This window comes from Gadus morhua, chromosome 8 (assembly GCF_902167405.1).
Source record: "Gadus morhua chromosome 8, gadMor3.0, whole genome shotgun sequence".
In the NCBI taxonomy this organism is placed as follows: Eukaryota; Metazoa; Chordata; class Actinopteri; order Gadiformes; family Gadidae; genus Gadus; species Gadus morhua.
This window is the reverse complement of record NC_044055.1, coordinates 20,838,196-20,861,370: the sequence shown is the minus strand read 5'-3', so window position 1 is coordinate 20,861,370 and position 23,175 is coordinate 20,838,196. Positions and strand designations below refer to the sequence as shown.

The following is a 23,175-nucleotide window of genomic DNA, read 5'->3' as shown; positions in this document are numbered from 1 at the left end:
CTCGTGGCAGTTTGGCATTGGTCAAGCCAGTTAAAAGCCAGGAAGTCATTGCACTCAGGCATCACCCAGGGCAGCCGTGATAAAAGAACAACTGCTGCGAGTGGGTTCCATCCTGTCCTCAGAGGAGTATGAACAGCCGACCGTAGCAAGAGAGAGAGAGAGGGAGAGGTTCTAGCCCATCAGTCAATTTGTTTTCGTACACACTTTAAGGAAGTATTATTTATAGTTAATTACTTACAATGGCTTTGAGTTGCTTTGGAGTTTTATTACATTAGGTTCGCTGAAACCACCAGGGGATACACCTTTGGAGACGATGGAAGGAATTTTCTTGGCACCATACTGCATGACTCATCTAAATCATTTCAGATTTATTTTTTCCGAAAGCGCTGCTGTGACTGCACTTGGTAGAGCTCTACTGACTCAATTTGTTGTCGGACGAGTGCAGAGCCACATATTCTCTTTTGGATTGTTGTTTAGAAGACATCTCCTTCGGTGTGTAGGAATGGGGATCGAGACCCGGGTCAGTAAGGACCGGGTTCACAATTTCTAAAAACCTGAAAATCATAAGATCCGAGCCTATCGGTACTGCTATCAAGTCTTGCGGGTCCTACAACATATATTATATCTCAAGAGACGAGTCATGTCCTTTTGAATTAAAACATTGGTTTACAAATAGGGAGGCACCGTATATTCGGCCACCGAAAATGGCCTAAAACATAATTTTCCGAAGGAGTTAAAAGGCCGGATTGTTAGAAAACGTTCAGTATTAAATAAATATTTATCAAATTTGTAATTGATATTTTTTATTGAAAAGCAAGACAAAAAAGTTTATAAAGGACATTTAATTGTTTGATTTATGCAATGATGAAAAATTAAAACAAAATGAATGAAAAACAGCAAAAGCCACATTCGGTATTCGGTTTCGGCTTTCGTTCAACTGTTTCAGTATATTCGGTTTCGGCCATGAATTTTCATTTCGGTGCATCCCTATTCACAAACATACATCGATTGCCTAATGTAGTTAGGGAATTCAAGTGAATTGCCTGCCAATCGCCGTTAAACTAAACAAAGAAGAGTTGAATTGGCTTACCCCCTTGATGTTTCCTTTCTCATTTGGTCAGTGGGTGGTTTGATAGGATGGCTAACCGTGCAAACGTTCAGAGGCTTGGCTACAATACAGGGAAGCCAAAGTTTAGGAGGAAGCGAAATGCCATTTATGCGCAAAGTAATTTCTTGTAAGGTAGGGGCCCAAAATCAAGTCTTAAGCACCTCAACGTTGCGCATCGTGTAAAACCAAAAACAAGTTCCTTTAACTGATACTGGAACACCACCAACGCCATTGCAGGACAGTCCTTCACTCACGGTGCGTTCACCCCAACTTCTTACCAAATCCCATTCAATGAAATGATGTACAATTGATATGATCCAAGAATATGTATGAATATGAATCTTGCTGCTGGCTAAACAGCTGCCTATTGCGTTCCTCTGGCCAGCTTGTTTTCTGACCTTCTTAAATGTAATGACTAGAGATCTGCTCCATGTTTTCTTCCATTTGTTTTAAACATGGCAACATCTGAGAGTTTAAAAATACATTTTCCAATAGCGATATAAGGTTTTAAGTTTCCTGGTAAAAATGCAAGATTGAATAGACCAATTAACAGGCAAGGTATGCAGCATCATACAGTCATAATACTAATATTCCTAACTAATATACTCTAATAACTAATATACATTTTATATTATTATTACTATTTACCATGGTAAAAATATCGTGTACAAGACGGTAAATTACTCATCCAAAAATAATAAGCATTAACCAACACTTTAGTGTGTAAACAAAATACTTAAACATGAAACATAAACCAAAAAAATAAATCGCTTAAACAATAAAAGTAAAAAAAGTTCTGTGACAAATGTTTTTATTGTCCCGCCTTTCCTTCAAATAATGCAAAAGTATCGATAGCCGGTATCAATAATGACTTTGATTGTAAGGGAGTCTCCAAAATGGATTCCATATCCATTCAAATGAATGATCCCAATCCCTCCAACCTCAAGGGAGTGATGCATGAAGCGCAGCATTCAATATCACACTGGAGCCGGTGACAGATATTGGATATGAACCAGATGAGCCACGCCGCTTGTGTTATTACAGAGGCTAATCCCCTCTGCTCGAGCACGTCATGGTTCCCCAACGAAAGTGTTCTCCCAATGTTGTTATGTCCCCTCTGATTCAACTGTAACCCTACCCATACAAACATAAGCTGCTCCTCTCCCCAGTATTAACCTCATCGAAAAAAAGAAGAAAATACATTTCATCTGTGTGTGGCGTTGAATCTATCCTAAGATCTAGTCAAACAAACAGGCTTGCGCTCTCTTTGTGGATCTCGGTTGAATCAGATAAAGGGCAGGCGAAAGAGCAGGATGAGCCTGGGGTGTAATATTAGTAACCTGATACGAAATGAAAAGATTAAATGCTTGAGGTTGACGGTAGACATGAGCTAGGGACAGTTATTGTTGTTGTCGTGTGATGGAGCAGGACGGTAGCTCAGTCGGTGTGCAGTAGCTCCCTGCTGGTGGTGATTTGGGACAGACAGGACAAAACTGTCAGAAAGGCATTGCTGGTCACCATCGTTAATCCCTGTACTCTCTCACCCCATATCCTTTTCTCTTCTCCCTGTATCTCTATGTCTCTCTCTCTGTGATGTCCTTCTCCTGTAGTCAACTGGCCCGCAACGAAAGGTATCACATTTCACTTATCCTCTTTTATAAAAAAATGATATAATTGATATTCACTGTATACATACTCTTTTTAAGATTTTGTGATAGGGGAGCATTAAAACGTCATGTACCTAAATAACAAAGTCTAAATGTTTCACTCTCTAAACAGTAAAGGCCGAACCCAAAACATTGACAGATACATCATATCAATAGTAGTGTTCTAGTCGTCTGACGGTGTTGTTGTTCACGGTGTTGTCTGCAGAGCGGATGGAAGGCGGTGGTCTGTGGCTTCTGTTCCGTCCTCTGGTTACTGCACCAACCCGCCCAGCTCCTCGGTGTCTGTGAGTACGCTCACACAACACCCCCTGCCGTCCTGCCTCTCTCTCTCCCCGGCTGCGAGGCTCTCTGTCTCTCACCCCTTCACGGCGCTCTCACCAAAATCATCACCATCACCATTGAACACGCGCACACGCGCGCGCGCTCTCTTGCATGGTGTATCTGTGTGTTGTGCCTCCCCCTTGACTTCATCAAATATGCATCTGCTTTGTAAACCAGTGCCCCGGGAGGGGTTGCCTCGGCGTGTCAGTACGGAGCCAACAGGCAGAGGGTCCTCCAGGCTGCGAGGCAGACGGCTGCTGCAGCCTGGTAGCTAAAGACTGTGATGCTGTCGCTACTGCTCAGATTACAGTGACCTTTATCCCTGGCTTTCCTTTATATGACTTTAGAGACAGCTGACGGGACAAGCTTTGGATATCTTTTATGAATTTATATTGATATAAATCGGGTTTCAATGGTTGCGTGTTTTTAACATCAAATGGGATGGGATCCACCTCGACATTTCAGAAAGTTTTAGACCTTGTGTCGTTAAAGATTGAGATACAGACGTACAGATTGGGATGGACAATTTTCACTTGAGGTGCATTGTTTTTCATCATGATAGAGGGATGTGTTCTGCAGTGAGGCATCGCTAACAGATTTCTACTTCTTTATCATCATCATTCATTGCTATTAGATTATCATGTCTGCTTTTATCCAAAGTGATGAACAGCGAGGTACAGGTCATTAGAGTGGGTTAGCCATGTTGCTCACAGATGCCTACAGACACCAACCACGTGTCCAAGTGACACAACCGACATTTCCTTTTGCTGTTTTTGTTTATGCAACTTTTGTACACTTTGACAAGCAAAGCAGGATTGTAGGTCGAGCACAGTGCTCATCACCAAACCGTCAGCTGTGAGTTATGTTTATTTGACTTTGTTGCTGCCCATTTTAACCGCCTTTCCAGAAACCCCGGAAAAGTACCGGAATTGGTTGGGCTGATCGCTAGAAAAACATTGGAAGGTGTTTTTCAGGTTTTTCCTTTCTCTAGATGACATCATTGCCCGGCAAATATTAACATAACAGCTCATTTCCTCGTTTGGCACTTCTTGTGTTGGTTGACTGAGGCAGGTGAGGGAGTTAGCTGGTTATATGGTTAGCTGGCTGCTGACAGGTTATCTACCCAGGAAGGAATCTGGGGCCTTGAAATTGCGGTCTGTGAATAAAAAACCAAAGGCAGAACAATAAGCGGGCCTTCTGTACCAGCAGCATTTGCGACGGCGTGCACCACACGGCTCGGAGACGGTGAGGTCAGGCCTCTGGGCACAATGCTCCTTTCAGGCCTGGCTGTCACTGAGGCCTTTATCCCGCATCGCTCGCAGCTCACCCTCCTCCGGTTTCCTCTTTGGACTAGTTTCTGATTGCCTTTCTCTCACTGCCGTTAACCCTAACTCCTACTCTCTGTTACCCTCGCTCTCCCTTCCTCTCTCTCTCTCTCTCCGTCCCTCGGCCTGTCTGTCTGTCGCTGTCCGCTATTGATTCTGTTTTTATTTATGTCGCTCTGCTTCCCCCCGTGCTGCCTCTTGTTCGCCGTGCGGTTTCTTCCTGTCTCAAGGCAGATTAAACGGTTGTGTGTCTCAGAAGGTCTCTTGTGAAACCTGACCCCCCAAGCAGGCGTCTCATAAAACCGAGCGGGCCCAGCATCTCACACATTGTGGCTCAGAGAGGTTCAAACTAAGCAAGCGAAGGGTCTGATATGACACAAGAGCCCACATAACAAAATAACGCACGCTATCAAGGATATAAAAAAATGTAACTTGCATAATAATAATGATGTAGGCGTTACCGCCGACTATATTCATAGCATACTGTAGGCCAATGTTCTACATATCTAAATCCGTATTTATTTCAACGTGATATCCAAAGCTACGAAGAAACATACAGGTCATGAAGCTTCACTGGACGGAGAGAGAGACACACACAGACGATTGGGTGTTTCGGCATTGTTCTGACTCGCGTGCACAACAGGATGTTCTGAATATCGGAAGCTGATGGGAATATGAAACGTGTAACACTATCACCCTCTTTCCACTCCGATCTTTCTCTTTCTCTTTCTCCTTCCTCCTCCACCCCCACCGCCAGTCCTCCTCTTCCCAGGAGTTGCTCCACCAGCTGCCGCACCAGCCCACACAGGACGACCTCCACTTCCTGTTCAAACACTTCCGGAGCACAGAGAGCGTGGCGGACGAGGAGGCGGGCCACGCCCCGCCCGTCGTACGCCTCCGCTCCCGCAGTCTCAGGTAGGCCCACACACCTCAACACCTCAACACCTGCTCACACCCATTTCAGACATGACCCCCTTTAGACACCCTGCACATCTACTGGCACACCCGCCTTCAAACTACCTCTAGATCCAGCTTAGACCTACCTACAGACCTATCTCTAGGTCTAGGCTAGCTTCAGGCCACCGTCTGACCTCGCTCTAGGGCTAGACTAGCCTCATGCTACCGTCAGACCTCGCTCTAGGTCTAGGCTAGCTTCAGGCCACCGTCTGACCTCGCTCTAGGGCTAGACTAGCCTCATGCTACCGTCAGACCTCGCTCTAGGTCCGGACTAGCTTCAAGCTATCCTTCGGATCCATTTCAGGCCTATCTTATGACCTGCCTACAGCTCTCCCTCAGGCGTACTTTCAGCCAACCTTCCCACCTGTCCCATTCCGTGACAACACTATCTTCAGTGTGAAGACACAGCTAAACTTCTGCTGCTGCGTTTCCGTGCACCGTCGGAGCGGAAAACCTCTTCAGATACAAGAAAGGTCCCTTTAGCATTGTGAATAATCCTGAGAGATAAACGATGACTACTTCATCCGCACAGGCTGAACGTGACTAATGGGATGTGGCTCGAGTGGAAACATTAAACATGGCTGTCCGGTGAGCTCATGAATGCTCGCCATCCACAGAGAGCGGAGCGCAGGAGATTGGTCATTATCTCAGAGCTGCTCTCTGTGGTGCACATTCCTAAAGAAGGAGCACTCAGACGTGGTGTTGCTCTGACCTGACCCCAGAGGCTGCTGCCTAGGGCCTCGGGACACTCTTTATGAGTGGCTGGGGGGAGGTGGAGGAGGAGGAGGAGGGGGAGGAGGAGGAGGGAGAGGGGGATGAGGAGGAGGAGGAGGAGGTGGCGGCGATGGGGACTTGGTCGGGGATTGGGTTTCCTGTGACGCGTTCCAGCTGGCTGTCGGCTACATGGAAGGTTCTGGACCTGCTGGCCCCAGTGGTCACGGTGTCTCACCGTAGTAATCTTAAGAAGTGGAGAAGCGTGTCATCGAGTAATGGATTAGGTCAGTGATTTAGAGACGTGGCTGCTGAAGGGTTCTGAACACGTTTTGTTCAGACTTTTAATCCTCAGAAGTAGGAGCATGTTATGAATCAAACCCCCGGCTGATGGACAGGTCTTTAGCTTGGCACGGTTATGAGGGGCATGCCCTCTGTGTTGTTCTGACTCTTTAAGACTGTCTACCAATCTAAAAGTAACGATCCACTCCAAGAAAATCACCTAATTGGACTGATGCTTGCTTGTGGGTTTATAATTGGAACGTTTCATATGCTTAGCTGCAACTTTCAGCCCAAACCATGGAGGAAACACCAAGGAACCGTCTCCGTTGAGGCAGCCCACGTCGTTTATTCAACCAGGACAAGCATTCATTTTGTCTGTTGGTCAAGTCCCACACTGAAATGACTGCACACACATTGCGTTTTTACAATTGCCCCGAAATAGACTTTGCACAAGTGTTATGTGAAACGATGCCGAGGGGAGTGTTTCCACGCTGCGAGGGCGCCCCGTCATTCAACTAGACGGCAGCTCATGGGAAACCTCTCAAGGCTTACCGTTGGTGCTACGGCATGCGTGAGCCACTCCAAGGAGACCCCCTGAAATAGCATGTAATGTCTTGTTTTGTGTTGGTGTGCAAGGGGGGGTGGTTATTTCTGTCGTCGATGATGACAGTACGTTGATTTGCAACGGCTGTGTCGCGATTCAAGAAAGTGCAACTGAACACCGTCGTGCACAACAGATGTGGTCAGAAGGAGATCGTTGGTGAGAAGTGTTATCCGTTGAGGTTTTACGTGCATATGCTCTGTGGCTCAAGTGGTATGGCAATACAAATTGTAGTGAATAAATATATATACAATACAATATTGGATTCAGTAACAAATTACAACTTTGCTGTGTTGTTGTGGGACGACGATATAAGATAGCAATTCGTGTAGAGGAACTGATAATGAATGATCTGTTCTGAGGTCTTCCACATGCGGTTAATATTTCCTTTGCATCCAGTGTGAAGACATGCCTTTCTCTGCACGAGCCAAATAGGCAGTCCTTCCTACATTTACAATCTTTTAAGCAAGTTTCGTTTGTGTTTCTCTCCTGCAGCCCCGGTCGGACCTGTGGGACGTTTGACAACGAGATTGTTATGATGAACCATGTTTACAAAGAACGCTTCCCCAAGGTACGGCGCGCTCCACCTGAGCTCCTTGTTTTTACTTCTTGTTTTGAACGCGACGTTAAACGACCACGTCACAGTTAACAATCCTACTACCATTCCATGCATAGTCTCCTTTATTTAGTTTTTTTTTACGATGCGCGTTTTGTTTAAGCCGTGCGTGCAGGCGTGCGCCTCAACCCACGCAGGTCATCTCACACCATCCTTGCAGCATTCTCATTGTTTTAGTTCTCCGGGGTTTTGCAGGGTGTCCCGTGTAATGCCGATACCCCCGCCCCTCCCCTAGACTAAATGCCTGGTGCGTCCCCCCGCCCCTCCTCTCCCCAGGCCACGGCCCAGATGGAGTGTCGTCTGCTGGATGTCATCGCAGAGTCGTGCACCGGCAGCGCCCTGCCCCTGGCGGACGGCGTGCTGGGCTTCATCCAGCATCAGCTGGTGGAGCTGGCCCGCGACTGCCTGGACACGTCCCAGAACGGCCTGGTCACCTCCCGCTACTTTGTGGAGCTGCAGGAGAAGCTGGAGAAACTGCTGCATGAGGTGAGGGGGGACTGTGTGTGTGTGTGTGTGTGTGTGTGTGTGTGTGTGTGTGTGTGTGTGTGTGTGTGTGTGTGTGTGTGTGTGTGTGTGTGTGTGTGTGTGTGTGTGTGTGTGTGTGTGTGTGTGTGTGTGTGTTTGGCTTATTCATGCATGTTGGGTATAGTTGCTGGTACAAGTTTGTACTGGTTACCGGAAGACGTTTGTACTGGTGTGGAAACATAGATTGAGTTTGTTGAAGTCCCCATATAGAATTTTACAATGCTCCCTATTATGGTACCCTATTATGATGTAGGCTGTTTGAAAGCATAACAACTCTAGGTAAACAATTTGAATCTGTTTTTTTACTCCTAAAGTTTTTATTCCAATTGTCATCAACATTCAGCAATTGTAACAGTTAGATTAAATGTCATTGCAAGGCCTGTAATTGCCATCTGGGACATAGTATGTCTTTGAATTATATATTTGCTATGAGAACATTGTATTTTACAGTTTGCGTGGTTTTGTCGTGAGGTTAACCATGTGATGACCTTGTGATTTATTAACATAACATACATACACGCAAGCAAATGGAAATGTGTGTGCTGCTCTATGCAAAAGTTAACCTTTCTTTATACAGATGGCTCGGCTAATGACATCATCTTTCTGATGGAGTTGGCTAACATCATCGTTAGTCTGTTTGACAGGGGATTGGTCTATAAAACAACCTTCGGGGCTGTGGAGTTCATTTATAAAGGTCTCACTGTGAGTCTCCTTACCCACGTTGCTCAGTCTTTTGGAGTTACTAGGATGAACAGTGTTGTTGCTTTTCTTCGCCATAATATATTTTATTTAAGTACGTCGGCACTTCATACCTTGGCTTGTTCCCCCAGGAGTTTTCTGGGTAAGAGAGATGTTGGACTGGTTCCTGCTCTACTTTGAAAGAGAAGCGACATTGCTGATCATTATATAACACTGTCCGTGTGCGTCATCTTTGTTGTGCGACGGTCACGTGCGTGGGCTAGGAAGGAATTCTCCTGGGCTCTGTGACTTTTGGCTCAAGCCGTGACAATCGATCGGTTGTTACTCTGGCGTCTGCACACAAGTATTCAAATCTATTATGTGATTGGCGATGTGGACCCAATCACACACCCCAGAAATAAATGGCTTTGTCAGAATGTTTACTAACGCCTGCTGAGGTTTAATAGTTAATTGATGTCATGGCGTTACGTTGTGACACAAACCTGTTGGGTAACCTTGGGTCTAACCTTGCGCACGCCTACACTGTGACTACATGACCTAATTTAGCCAGCCCAATCTGTGTTCCTTCATGGCGATGCTATGCGAGTCGCGCGGTATATTGGTAATGGTCATTAATATTCAAGACCCATAATCTAAGTTGCTCAAGCGTTTGTCCTGGGAGAAATATTTAAATTGTCGTTGTGATTACTAAATTGACGACAAACAAATTTGGTGGAAATGCATTTACATAAACCGTTTACAAATAGGTTGGCTCGCAAAGCCATTTTTTAATATGGCAATGTTTCTCAACCTGGGTGCCGGGGGCCCTTTGGGGCAGCCTGCTGTGTAAATGCAGTCACAGGAGACTAATGTTACAACCATTGCTCTACACAACGTGTTCTTCCACACGCGTCTTACCCCTAGTACTAAAAATCGTCCGGCCCTTCTCTTTTTCTTCGATCAGGCGTACGAGCGGTCAGAGAGCGAAGAGGTGACCGTCATCATCAAACTAGTGAAGAAGATCCTCATCATCATCTCCAGGCCAGCGCGCCTTCTGGAGTGTCTGGTAAGACGGGGGTCCGGTGGGGGGGACTCTGTCTCCGGGGTTTAAGGGGCCCAGTAGTGGTTATTATGTAGAATTGATGGTTTGTCAGGTCACATTCCAGTCACTCACCAGCAGAGACCTGCTTGTCTTCTGCAACTAGGACATCAGTTACACTGTTGGTGTCCCACAAAGCCAGCCATACATAAGTTATGTACTGATTTTCAACCACGCGGTGATGTTGATATTTTAATTTAGTAACACATGCTGCATTACAAATCTGCTGTCTTGGTGACTACTCCTGTTTTTTGATTGGTTGGCTCACTCATCTTCAACCGCTTGCAGATGAGTGAGTGAGCTCAAGCGACAATCCGCTTGAGCGTACAGGTTTAATATCCATGCAACAGTTTCAAGATATTTTATATTCATTGACTTGTGATGATGTCTCATCAGATTCCAATAATATACTCTCCCTATTTCTTTTTCATCACGGTTAGTGTGCTTGTACCAATGGTAATACATTGTATGAATGTGTATGAAATAGTACAAAGACAGTGTTGTCCTTTGTGGGTTCATATTTCTTCCTGGTCTATTTAAACCATTGGGAGCTGGATGTTGATACATTCGACCACATTTAGTTCCTGGCTAAAAACAGTACCGGTACACAGCCCGAGTAGTAGTCCAACACACAGCCACACGGTCAGCTAACGCTTTGGGCCCTCCTGCAGGAGTTTGACCCGGAGGAGTTCTACCACCGCCTGGAGGCCGCCGAGGGCCACGCCAAGGGGGGCCAGGGCGTGAAGACGGACATCCCCAAGTACATCATCAGCCAGCTGGGCCTCACCCGAGACCCCCTGGAAGGTAAGGCCGGCCCCCGGCCCGTCTGAAGCACCGCTCTGCCCGCCGTTCTGTATTGATTTGTTGTTGTTGTTGTTGTTGTTGTTGTTGTTGTTGTTTTTCTGCTGAGGCTCCATTCTGAGAGCGCGATGTTCTCGACGCTGAACCTCCCTGTCACATGTCCTCTCTCGTCCAATTAATGTGGCCCGATGACATAGCTGTCTCACCGTGGTCCAAATAACCAGTGAAGAGGTCTCGGAGGATTGGGATGGGAATCGAGACGTCTTTTCTCTAGAAAGTTTGGTTTTCTTACATTGGGTTTGGTTCCAAACAATTGAAGTCAAATCTTCATTATTGAGCTTTGGCACTTCATGTTTTGATGGTTTAGGCTTGTCTTCACAATATGTGTAGAGAATCCCTATTCAATATTTTCTGTGCCATATGCTTCCTCGTCAAGTTATTAGCAGCGCGGATGGGGTTCGTTGCCAGTTTCCGCTGTATGTTACTATGTGCGTGGGTCATTTCCTGGCAACGCCCTGGCCTTGTGTGAACCCCCCGGCAGTGGTGTGCAGTTAGCCCACGCCTCCACTCACCCCGGCCCTGAGATAAGAGCAGTCTGATTAAACCCTTGGCGTGGTGCTGTGGTTCACCCAGCTGCGGCCAGCTAGACTTCGTGTGAACCCATTGTTTATTCAAACCCTGAGTCACACAGGGCAAACGAAAGTAGGATTCAGATCATTTAGTTAAAAAACAAAATCGAAATCACACCTCGAACGACTCCTTCATTGGGCCAGGGGTTGCAGAGTCCAGCTCCTCGGATCAACACCTATTGTACAATGTGTTGTTGGGTAGCGCTGTATGTTTATTGTATCGTGGTGCCATGGTGTGGTTTGTGTTGTCTTCAGTTGCATTCAGACTGGGTATTTCTGTCAAATATCCGTTTGGTCATTGAGATTTTTATGAAGATTTTAGGTAATTTAGTCTTGCCCATTTGAGGTTTGTTGAGGAGTTGGGGAGAGAGATGGTGGCTGTTGATTAAAAAGCGATGCAAGTAAACTTGTTTTGGAAATGTTTCCTCAACCTCATTTAGAGATTTATTCTAGGTTCTAAAAAAAAAAAAAAACTGGCTCATGTCCAAAGAGCATTTAATTTGCTCCATAAACTAAGACCTACTTGCTGACAAAGCTGATTTCTTTGTATATAGTTTCAACTATTTTTAAGGAACTGCTATGGATAATATGTATCAGATATGTCAGAAATGTACTATAATTATCCAGTATGTGTTTTTAGAATGCAATGAAATCAAATGCATATCAGCCCACAAAATAGCAAACATCACAAATCCAAAGCGTTCTTGAGAGATCCCCGTGTGGCTCAGTGTCCCCCGCTGGTCTCCTGGGTCTGGGGCCCACCAGGCCTGGAGCCGCCCGGCTGGGCTGCTGCTGTCCTGAACGGAGCTTAACCTTCAGCCTTCCCCTGCTCATAGATGTGGCCCACCTGGAGCAGACCAGCCCTGGGCACGCGGCCTCCGGCCTGGACGACTCTGGAGAGGTAAACACGAGCCATGTGAATGATTATATTGGAGCATGATCTAGGCATGTAAATGTATTGGTGGATGATGATGATGGTACTGGTGCTGGTGATGATGATGAAGGGTAGATTTGAGTGGCGGCATTGGAGCGCTACTACTAAACCTCATGTATGTCCGTGTCACTGTTGTATATTCATGCTTGCATTCGTTTTTTTTTAACACTCACTCGCGATAAGACGATGTTTTCTCACGATCAAATATTCATCAATCCTAAAAGTTATGGGCTTGTACACGATGTCTGTGAGAAAGAAAAAAAAAAAAGTCAAGTTTGCTGTACGTGTTTGCAAGATGCAATGATTTAAATACATCTTATTACCGCAGTTTCAGCTGTTCTTTCCCAAATAATTTAACCAACGTTGTCACTTACCGTAAAACGAGATTTTGTTTTGGAAGGCTGGGAGGTAGCCTACTTTGCTCAAGTTTATTATTGTTATTATTTTTTACATATGTTAAACACATTTTTTTTTAACGCATGGAATAGCCTACTACAATGATCATTCATGCAGCCCCTTTGGAAAAAAAAAAAGTTTCCACAATCCACATCATCATCATAATATTTCAATTAGGGAAATCGTTTGCATGTATGTACGTAAGGTGTATAGCCTACTGGTGTGTAAGATTCAGTTGCAGTTCCGACCTGCCATGGTACGTCAAAATAGCAACCCCAACTGCGCAATCCGCAGGACAGTTGCGCAACAGCTTTATCGATGTGTAAGATAGCCCCATGTATCATTTGCGCCGGAACGCGCCTCTGCTTTTCGCCAACATGCCTCCAAGGGCGCAAGTTTATTGGCGAGGTTTGCTGTGGGGGTGCAAACTAGCAAAGACGCATGCGTCGGTGTAGAAAGTCAATTGCGCTAGATGCAAGATAGGGCACCTTATCTTTTTATACAGTCTGGCCCAATGTTGCGTGCAGATTCTACCTTGCCAGCATTTCAATGCTGTGCATACTTGTATGGGCATGAAGCAAAAGTCTTAAACTGAACTTGCACTTGACAGTTAATCATTATGATAATGATTGATGTGGAACCAAACAACACTGTTAAGTAACACGTTTAGAATAAATACAGATGATGAATATATGGAGGATTATAACTTTTAATACACGTGTAGTCGGAGAGCATTGCAAAACTTCTGCAAGGGTTCTCACTATGAGTAACATGGATAGAGTTGAGCAATTGGAACAACAACAACAACAGCGGTGCACTAGCTAACTTCCTGTTTCCTGTGTGTGATTCAGAGCCGGGTGGCGTGCACCCCTCCCCGGAGGAAGCCCATGGAGAGCGACTTTGAGACCATCAAGCTCATTAGCAACGGCGCCTACGGGTGAGTGGGGCGGATGGGGCCCTTGTTTGGGTTTCTGCTGACTCATAAAGTCACCGGCCCGGACCACTCAAACCCACAGTGGAATTATATATATATATATATTTTTTTTTATTGAATAATCATCCATACCTACTCCCTGTTTTACATCCTCCGTTTTATGTCCCCAACGCCATGACAAGCAGAGCCCAGAACTGTGATGGACATTACAATATGTCCACAGATATTGTTGGATCAATCACACGCTTGTCAAATCTGAATTCATTCTATTCCAGAAGAGTGTAGAGTGTTGCCAGGGTAGCATAAGCACAAAGGGGCAGTTCTGGTGTCCACCCTTTCCCCCCATCCTTAACATTTCTTATTTCTTTCCTCTTTATATCCACCCTCCTCTTCTTCATCTGTCATTCCGGTTCACCCGTCTTTCTCTCCCTCCCTCTGTTCATCTTCATCTCCATCCCCGCTGTTCTGCCCCCTCTCCTCCTAACGACCCTCCTGTTGTCTGTATCCTCCCTCCCTCCCTCCCTCCCTCCCTGTCTCCCTCCCTCCATCCCTCCCTCCCTCCATCTCCTAACGACCCTCCTGTTGTCTGTGTCCTCCCTCTGTCTCTCTCTCTCCCCCTCGCTCCCTCAGGGCTGTCTTCCTGGTGCGCCACAAAGAGACTCGTCAGCGCTGTGCCATGAAGAAGATCAACCGTCAGAACCTGATGCTGAGGAACCAGATCCAGCAGGTGTTCGTGGAGCGCGACATCCTGACCTTCGCCGAGAACCCCTTTGTGGTGTCCATGTTCTGCTCCTTCGACACCAGGAGGCACCTCTGCATGGTCATGGAGTACGTGGAAGGTCAGTCTCTTGGAACACCCTCGCATCGCGACCGCCATGACCACGCTTCACTTCTCTGCCCTATTTCTGTGTTTTGTTAACATTTGAAAAGTAAAACATTTCCATGAAGTAAAGGTTCAAACAGATGTTAGACAGGATTATTTTCAAGTTCAAATGTGGGCCAGTAAACATTGTAGATGATCATTACGACATTATAGAGAAGTGCTTAAGGGAAGGCTGTTTTGTATAAGGGGTGTCAAGAATAGTGCATGTTTCATTTGATAGTTGCATTAGACTACCCCTCACTGTGAGACCCTTGGGTTCCTGATTGTCTGTGCTCCAGGTGGGGACTGTGCCAACCTGCTGAAGAACATCGGGCCCCTGCCTGTAGACATGACCCGGATGTACTTTGCAGAGACGGTCCTGGCTTTAGAGTACCTTCACAACTACGGCATCGTGCACCGAGACCTCAAGCCAGACAAGTGGGTTCCAGTATTATCTTAAGTCTGATCCCGGCCAGTGTGATCTGCAGCAGCCTTTCAACTCCAGTTCAATGCAACTCAAAAATAACTAAACCAGCGTGATCTGAAACCCTGTTCTCTAAATTAGAAAATGGAAACCTGAGTCAGAGCTCCATCCAAGTTGTTCTTACTAAGTCTATCTAGACCAGTTCATCTAAATCCGTCAGTTTTTTTTAAGAGTGTGGTTCCAGGATTAAATAAGGACTAGCATTTCATGTAATTCAAAGAGAATAATTTCTCCCAGTTCCCCAGCTGACTACTTATGCTGGAGCCCTTTTTATTATTTAAAGATATCTGGCCTTCTTCTGAAGACTCGGTTAATTTCTAAGTCTTCTTCAAGTCAAGTTTCTAGATCTCTTGCCTACATTATTTGCTGTTTACCCCTTGTGTGCACAACACTTCTTAGTTTTCTCCTCTTATTTTCCAGTTTGTTAATCACCTCCATGGGCCACATTAAGCTAACAGACTTTGGCCTGTCAAAGATCGGCCTCATGAACATGACCACCAACCTGTACGAGGGCCACATCGAGAAGGACACCAGGGAGTTTGTCGACAAGCAGGTCAGTATCTTCTCTACCTTTCTGTCTTTCTTTTTCGCTCCCTCTCCTCACCTCTCTTGTCTCTCTACTACTATCTTGTCTTTCCTTCCTCGCTTGTCTATCCTCTGCTCTTTTGTCTCTCCTCTCTTCCCGTCTCTCTTCTCCCCTCTCGTCTCCTCTCCTCTCTTCTTGTATCTCCTCTCCTCTCTTCCTGTCTCTCCTCTCCCCTCTCTTGTCTCCTCTCTTCTTGTGTCTCCTCTCGCCTCTCCTCTCTTCTTGTCTCTCCTCTCCTCTCTTCTTGTCTCTCCTCTCCTCTTCTTGTGTCTCCTCTCTCCTCTCCTCTTTTCTTGTCTCTCCTCTCCCCTCTCTTGTCTCCTCTCCTCTCTCTTCTTGTCTCTCCTCTCTTTTTGTCTCTCCTCTCTTCTTGTCTCTCCTCTCCTCTCTTCTTGTGTCTCCTCTCTCATCTCCTCTCTTCTTGTCTCTCCTCTCCCCTCTCTTGTCTCCTCTCCTCTCTTCTTGTCTCTCCTCTCTCCTCTCTTCTTGTCTCTCCTCTCTTCTTGTGTCCCCTCTCCCCTCTTCTTTTCTCTACTCTTCTACTTCTTTCCTCTCGTGTCCTCTCCTCTCTTCCCTTACCCATGTCTTCTTTTATTAATGTTTGCCGTGATCTAACACAATATAGTATAGTGGGTGTTGGACCCCCCATAGCAGAAAGGATCTGAGTTCGATCCCCCCAATGCCCACAGCTCACGTTCAGAAATCCACGAGGCTGAATCCCTGGCCCTGATTTTCTTCGTGGGTCATGGCACACATATGAACCCACTGTTAGTTGCTTTGAATAAAAGTGTGTGCTCAATGACTCTCTGGCTCTACCGGTCCAACCACCCCTCTCCTCCCCCAGGTGTGTGGCACCCCGGAGTACATCGCCCCCGAGGTGATCCTGAGGCAGGGCTACGGGAAGCCCGTGGACTGGTGGGCCATGGGCATCATCCTGTACGAGTTCCTGGTGGGCTGCGTGCCCTTCTTCGGGGACACCCCCGAGCAGCTCTTCGGACAGGTCGTCAACGGTAAGTCCGCGACACGCGACCAGGTCTACATGCGTATGCTAGTAACCATCCCGTACATATGCTAAACACATGTTGTGTAATGAAGGACAATGGCAGATTTGAAAAAACAGAACTTGATCGTTGCTCTTTGCTTTCTTAATTTATAATAAGTTGCTAGCTCGTGCTAATGACGATGTTGGCTGAGTTGGGGACATCAGAAAGCCTGCAAAACACGTCTACTATCCGTGCTGCTCTCGTGGTAGCAGAGTGGAAAAGGCAGAGTTTGTAACAGTGGAAAGTAGTTCTGCAGCCTTGGGAATGCGCGAAACGCTGGTGTCAGCTCTCTGAAGTCATCCTCGTGAATATCTCGCTATCCGCCGACGGCATCAACAACTGCTGCCTGTGAATCACTAATTACGTATGCACCGCTGAAAGGGCCTGGCAGGAAGTCATACTTCAAGTCGGAGTTTCCAGAGCGATAAAGAGATAGTGAAAGCGTGACGTCTTACCCCTTCCCCCCCCCTGCCCCAGATGACATCATCTGGCCGGGAGGAGAGGACGCGCTGACGACGGACTCCCAGGACCTGATCACCAGGCTGCTGAGGCAGAGCCCCCTGGATCGCCTGGGCACAGGTGGGTGGTCCGCCCCCCCGTGGGGACGTGATGCGTGGATGGATACAGGATGGATGCAGGATGGATGCAGGGCGGGGGGGCCATTATTTATAAAGAGTTCAACCTTCTACTTTCGGGGCGCTGTGCAGTCCCGCTGGTCAATAAAAGAGAAGGCTGTCATGAGTTCATGTTTATAAAACATATGACCAAAGGGTTATTAGTAGAAGAGGTTTAGCAGGACGATAGACGTTAGAATATGGGCGTAACCCAGCAGGTAACCAGGCGGTCACCCAGCAGGTAACCAGGCGGTCACGCAGCAGGTAACCAGGCGGTCAGCCCTTGCTGCCCTGGCTCCCTGGCTCTGCGCCGTCTCCCCTCGTGGGGTCGGGCTGTGGCCCAGTAGGACTCCCCTTTGAGAGCCAGAGGGTTCCAGCGGTGCGTAGGGCGATGGAGGGCTCCCTGCTCCGGGCCTACGGGTCTGTCAGTGGGCTCACGCGGGCTGCTCTGTGTTGTCCAGGGGGAACCACGGAGGTGAAGGGGCACTCGTTCTTCCACGGCCTGGACTGGACCGGCCTGCTGCGGCAGAAGGCGGAGTTCATCCCCCAGCTGGAGACGGAGGACGACACCAGCTACTTTGACAGTAAGAGACGCAGAAGAGGGAGGCGGAGGCAGCTGCATCTTGTTTATTGTGTACCTTCGTTTGCTAGTATTTATATACCAATTATATTAAGTTGTAATTTTCTGTGTGTGTGTGTGTCTGTGTCTGTGTCTGTGTCTGTGTGTGTGTGTGTGTGTCCTCCCCAGCGCGCTCGGAGCGGTATTGCCACTTGGGCTCGGACGACGATGATGATGAAACCAATGATGAAGAGTCTTTCCAGGAGCTGCGTCAATTCTCCTCCGTGGCTCATCGCTTCAGCAAGGTCAGCCCCCCCCCCCCCCCCCCCCCCTCCTCCTCAGTGGTCTCGCGTCGGCCTTAAAATAATAACCAACTGATGACTATACCCACCGGGAAACAGTTCAAAGGTTCAAAAAGTCCCGCACTTCTCTATGACGCAAGCAGACGCCCTGCCGCTGGACTCCTGACACGGCAGTTGAGTTCCTGCTCCGCCGGCCCCGTCGGGGAGCAGTAAAGGGTGGTCTGATCTCGTGTTATCTTATCGGACGGCTAATAAAGAGAGGTCCCTCCCTCCCACCCGGTGTCCAGGTGTACAGCAGCACCGAGCTCCTGTCCGCCTCCACGCCGTCCAACCAGAGCCTGTCGTCGTCGGAGCGCAGCCACAGCGAGGAGAAGGAGGACCGCTGGGACGGCCGGGGGGTCCTCTCCCCAGGGGACGGGGCCCGCTCCCTGGCCCCGGGGGCCGAGCGACGGGCCGACGGGCCCAGGGGAAGGTGTGTGTGTGTGTGTGTGTGTGTGTGTGTGTGTGTGTGTGTGTGTGTGTGTGTGTGTGTGTGTGTGTGTGTGTGTGTGTGTGTGTGTGTGTGTGTGTGTGTGTGTGTGTGTGTGTGTGTGTGTGTGCAGTACATTTAATATATTGTGTACTTGTGGTGGATTGGTAATAGTTATTATACAAATATTACTACCATTGTTATTGTTCAGTATCCATGCGATCCTGCCTCCATGACATCACACTGTAGTTGCCACTCCGTGTCCCCTGACCCCTGGCTCCTGACCCCTGACCTTGTGGTTTGTGGCCCCGGCAGCTTGCGGCCCCGCACCTCTTCGGGCTCGTCCCAGTCGGAGCGCAGTGCCAGCCCCCTGGTGATGAACAGCACCCAGAGCCTGGACACCATGACCCGCTTCTCCATCTCGGCGGAGGAGGAGGGTGAGCCCGCCGCCGCGGTCCCCCCTCAGGGGGGGGCAGGGAGGGAGGGCTAGCTCCCAGGGGGAAGGGATCAGATTAAAGGAGGGGTTGTAAGGGTTTCCATGGAGCTCATCGGCTACAGCAGGGCACTCACAGGGGGGGTTTGATTTGAAATATAGTTTAAATTAACTCACAAATATTTGTTGCCTTAGGTTTTATAGAATTTATATTTTGGTTGTCTCTGCAGTTTGTCCGATAAGGCGAGCAAAGTAGTCTTTACTTTGCAACTCTGGCTTTGTCGGTCAGAATTATTGATTGCATTGCACTGACTAGACAATGGAAATAAATCAATAGCTAATCTTAAACATAGGACCTACCTCCATTGTTGTGCCACACATTAGTTTACAGACGGGCAAACGTTACACATACTCACAAACACACCTACTCACCCTCGTCTCACTTTCAGTTTCACCGTTCATCTCATTCCGTCTCACACTTTTGTCTCACCCTCCGTCTCACTATTCGTCCGACTGTCTGTCTTACCCTCCGTCTCACTATTCGTCTAACCCTCCGTCTCACTATTGCTCACTGTCTGTCTCGCCCTCCGTCTCACTATTCGTCCCACTGTCTGTCTCACCCTCCGTCTCACTATTCGTCCCACTCTGTCTCACCCTCCGTCTCACTATTCGTCTCACTGTCTGTCTCACCCTCCGTCTCACTATTCGTCTCACTGTCTGTCTCACCCTCCGTCTCACTATTCGTCTCACTGTCCGTCTCACTATCCGTCTCACTGTCTGTCTCACCCTCCGTCTCACTATTCGTCTAACCCTTCCGTCTCACTATTGCTCACTGTCTGTCTCACCCTCCGTCTCACTATTCGTCCCACTGTCTGTCTCACCCTCCGTCTCACTATTCGTCTCACTGTCTGTCTCACCCTCCGTCTCACTATTCGTCTCACTGTGTCTGTCTCACCCTCCGTCTCACTATTCGTCTCACTGTCTGTCTCACCCTCCGTCTCACTATCCGTCTCACTGTCTGTCTCACCCTCCGTCTCACTATTCGTCTAACCCTCCGTCTCACTATTGCTCACTGTCTGTCTCACTATTCGTCCCACTGTCTGTCTCACCCTCCGTCTCACTATTCGTCTCACACTCTTGTCTCACCCTCCGTCTCACTATTCGTCTCACTGTCTGTCTCACCCTCCGTCTCACTATTCGTATCACTGTCTGTCTCACCCTCCGTCTCACTATCCGTCTCACTGTCTGTCTCACCCTCAGTCTCACTATTCGTCTCCCACTCTTGTCTCACCCTCCGTCTCACTATTCGTCTCCCACTCTTGTATCACCCTCCGTCTCAATATTCGTCTCACTGTCTGTCTCACCCTCCGCCTCACTATTCGTCTCACTGTCTGTCTCCCCCTCTGCCTCCTCTTCTAGACGGGATGGTGTCCAACCTTCGTCGCATCCGTCTCCGTAGCAACAGCACGGGCACGCGGCCTTCGTACCGGCGCGGCGCCTCCCGCCGCATCGCCCACCAGCTGGAGACCCCCGAGAAGGCCCGGCCCCCCGCGGGCTGCAAGGTCCCCAAGTCGGCGTCGGTGTCCGGCCTGTCCCTCATCATCACTCCAGGTAGGAGGGAGGGCCAGAGCCATGTCCGTAGTGTCACCCTGCTCACTGGTTCAGTCCAGCTATACACATATCGTTATACCGTCTCAAACAATGACTAATGCAGCATAACTCTGCACGTCAAACAAAGCCACGGTTTATATTTAACTAGGTTATTGGATCTAGGGGAGAGAGGAAACACTGTTGACACAGATTTTGATTTCCGTTTCATATTTGTGTCGTCGTCAATAAGTCATTTGTGGCGCTACAGCTCCCTCTACAGCCTGTTAAATGAATTACAACGCAAGGTTTTTTCTTTGGCTCAAAACAAAGAAGCAGTAGCCTGACGGCTATGTTCAGGGCAGTATGTTTGTATGTTCATCGTTTAATTGCACTATAGGCTTTTTTTTTGTATCGTCCTGTTTTGATCAGTATATGCCAATGTTGTTATCAATAAAAAAGCATTTGCACAAGGCAAGCCGATGCACTTCTCCATGTTGATAAGAGAATTAAAAGGAGAACAATTCTTGGGACAAAGAAATCAAGGGATATTTAGCATAGAAAAAAGAATTATCGCGATTAATCGCGATTGCTCACGATTAATCGTGAGTTAACTATGGCATTAATGCGATTAATCGCGATTAAATATTTTAATCGCTTGACAGCACTACTTTAAATATGATATACGCTGAAAATATGAACACCTCTGTTGTTGTTTACTGAGTGGACGTGTTTGCTCCATCGCTCCTCCCCAGACGACTCGGTGGCTCCCCCCTCCAGCCCCAAGTCCACCCTGTCCCTCTCCTCCAACCCCTCCTCCCGGGACTCCTCCCCCAGCCGGGACTTGTCCCTCAGCGTCACCTGCCTCCGCCCCCCCGTGGTCATCCACAGCTCGGGGAAGAGGTTCGGCTTCGCTCTGAGAGCCATCCGCGTCTACATGGGCGACAGCGACGTCTACACCGTGCATCACATGGTCTGGGTACGTCAGCCTGTGTGTGTGTTTGCTTGTGGGTGTGTTGGTGTGTGTGTGTGTGTGTGTGTGTGTGTGTGTGTGGGGGTGTGTGAGTGGGGGTTTGTGTTTGTGTGTCTACACGTGTGTGTGTGTGTGTGTGTTGTAGGCTAGTCAGGCTCTCCAGATCTGTCATGCAGGGGGTCCCTTATGGGTGTACTTTTGACCCAGAATCCACCAGAAATGTTTAGCATTTAAATATGCAATATACTCTTATCTTAATCTTATACGGTACAGTATTCCCCTATTCAGTCTTCAAGCATACTAATGATCACATGCAACAGACAAGGCCTAAAGGCATGCATATATTTATTTATTTTGTTTATTGTGGTGATCCACTTCTGGCTCACGGCCCACCGTTTAAGAACCACTCCGTCTTAACTTCTGTTAGTTTTAAATGTTAATGGCGTTTAATCGATGGATTGTTATTGATGATTATCAGTAGTTATACTTTCTACGTCATCACTCCAATACTTGCTATATGTCGGTGCATCTGATCCAGGTGGGTTGCATATGAAACATCGGTGGGCTCGCTCTTGTACCTCAGAACGATCGCCACCTGCATCGGTGATAAATAAATGAATGTCAATGTGTGCTAATTGGCTACCCTTCCCAGGGGTTTCGTTGGCTCTCTGTTTGATAACCCCCCTGCCTTGTTCCCCCCCCACAGTGCGTGGAAGAGGGCACCGCGGCCCACGAGGCAGGGCTGAGGGCGGGCGACCTCATCACCCATGTGAACGGGGAGTCTGTGCAGGGCCTGGTCCACACGGAGGTGGTGGAGCTGCTGCTCAAGGTACACACCTCCACAGCCCGGCCGGATACGAGGGGAGCCCTGTTGAGCCACGCCGCTATCACTAAGGCCGGGAACATGGCTGTTCTACAGCCAGTGTAGCACAGTGTATTGTGATGAGCGAAACCCCATTGTATTTAGTCTTGACATTGCAATATGGATATCATATCATGCCGCACCTGTTCTCATTCACACTTGTATCCATCTTTTGCTCTTCTAGGCACAATTTAGTAGTATTTATTTTTTAGTACTTCTTCTTGGTGAAATTCATTGCTTGAAAAAGGCATTCAAATGCAGCAAATACGGTCAATAACAAATCATGTGAACAGAGTTGATTCATTGAAGTTAAGTTGACGTAAAGAATGTGACCGTGAATGTCGTGTATCACATGGCGATTGGAATTGGGAGGAGCTAACATGTGCATGTGGATGTTGGTCCAACAGAGTGGCAATAGGGTGACCCTGCAGACCACTGCCCTGGAGAACACCTCCATCAAGGTGGGCCCGGCCAGGAAGACCAGCTACAAGGGCAAGATGGCCCGGCGCAGCAAGAAGGCCAAGAGGAAGGACGGCCAGGACAGGTAGGACTGCACAGTGGCTCTGGGTTTGAGGCCCAGCGTCCACGTCCACGTCCTGGGGTCATCTGTAAGGTGCCCCCGCTAGCCCCACCAAGACTGATCAGATTTGACTCATGGTCGCTTTGGCTAAAAGCTTTGGTAAATGACTTGACAGTAAAAGTTAAGTTTGGGACTATACAGTCAAGCCCCCGATTGACCATGAAAGGATGTCTTAAATTAGGTGTTAACATTTGCATTAAGCCTCCACCAACGTTTGAATGGGGGCGAATATATACA

At 47.9% G+C, this 23,175-nt stretch overlaps 1 protein-coding gene across 3 annotated transcripts in view; it reads left to right on the top strand.

The window, feature by feature from the left end:
- Nucleotides 1–23,175, top strand: part of mast3a (microtubule associated serine/threonine kinase 3a) — a 34,602-nt gene that overhangs the window by 6,937 nt on the left and 4,490 nt on the right. For all 3 annotated transcript variants that reach the window (XM_030364739.1, XM_030364738.1, XM_030364737.1), the window contains 22 exons: nt 2,719–2,739; nt 2,981–3,059; nt 5,179–5,336; nt 7,468–7,543; nt 7,865–8,074; nt 9,756–9,857; nt 10,562–10,694; nt 12,157–12,221; nt 13,502–13,587; nt 14,215–14,423; nt 14,746–14,884; nt 15,351–15,483; nt 16,361–16,526; nt 17,037–17,138; nt 17,635–17,757; nt 17,922–18,037; nt 18,322–18,506; nt 18,819–18,940; nt 20,356–20,547; nt 21,279–21,502; nt 22,203–22,325; nt 22,766–22,902. In XM_030364739.1, the coding sequence (XP_030220599.1) occupies nt 2,719–2,739; nt 2,981–3,059; nt 5,179–5,336; nt 7,468–7,543; nt 7,865–8,074; nt 9,756–9,857; nt 10,562–10,694; nt 12,157–12,221; nt 13,502–13,587; nt 14,215–14,423; nt 14,746–14,884; nt 15,351–15,483; nt 16,361–16,526; nt 17,037–17,138; nt 17,635–17,757; nt 17,922–18,037; nt 18,322–18,506; nt 18,819–18,940; nt 20,356–20,547; nt 21,279–21,502; nt 22,203–22,325; nt 22,766–22,902 (2,901 nt within the window). The remainder of the gene's footprint in view (nt 1–2,718; nt 2,740–2,980; nt 3,060–5,178; nt 5,337–7,467; nt 7,544–7,864; nt 8,075–9,755; nt 9,858–10,561; nt 10,695–12,156; nt 12,222–13,501; nt 13,588–14,214; nt 14,424–14,745; nt 14,885–15,350; nt 15,484–16,360; nt 16,527–17,036; nt 17,139–17,634; nt 17,758–17,921; nt 18,038–18,321; nt 18,507–18,818; nt 18,941–20,355; nt 20,548–21,278; nt 21,503–22,202; nt 22,326–22,765; nt 22,903–23,175) is intronic.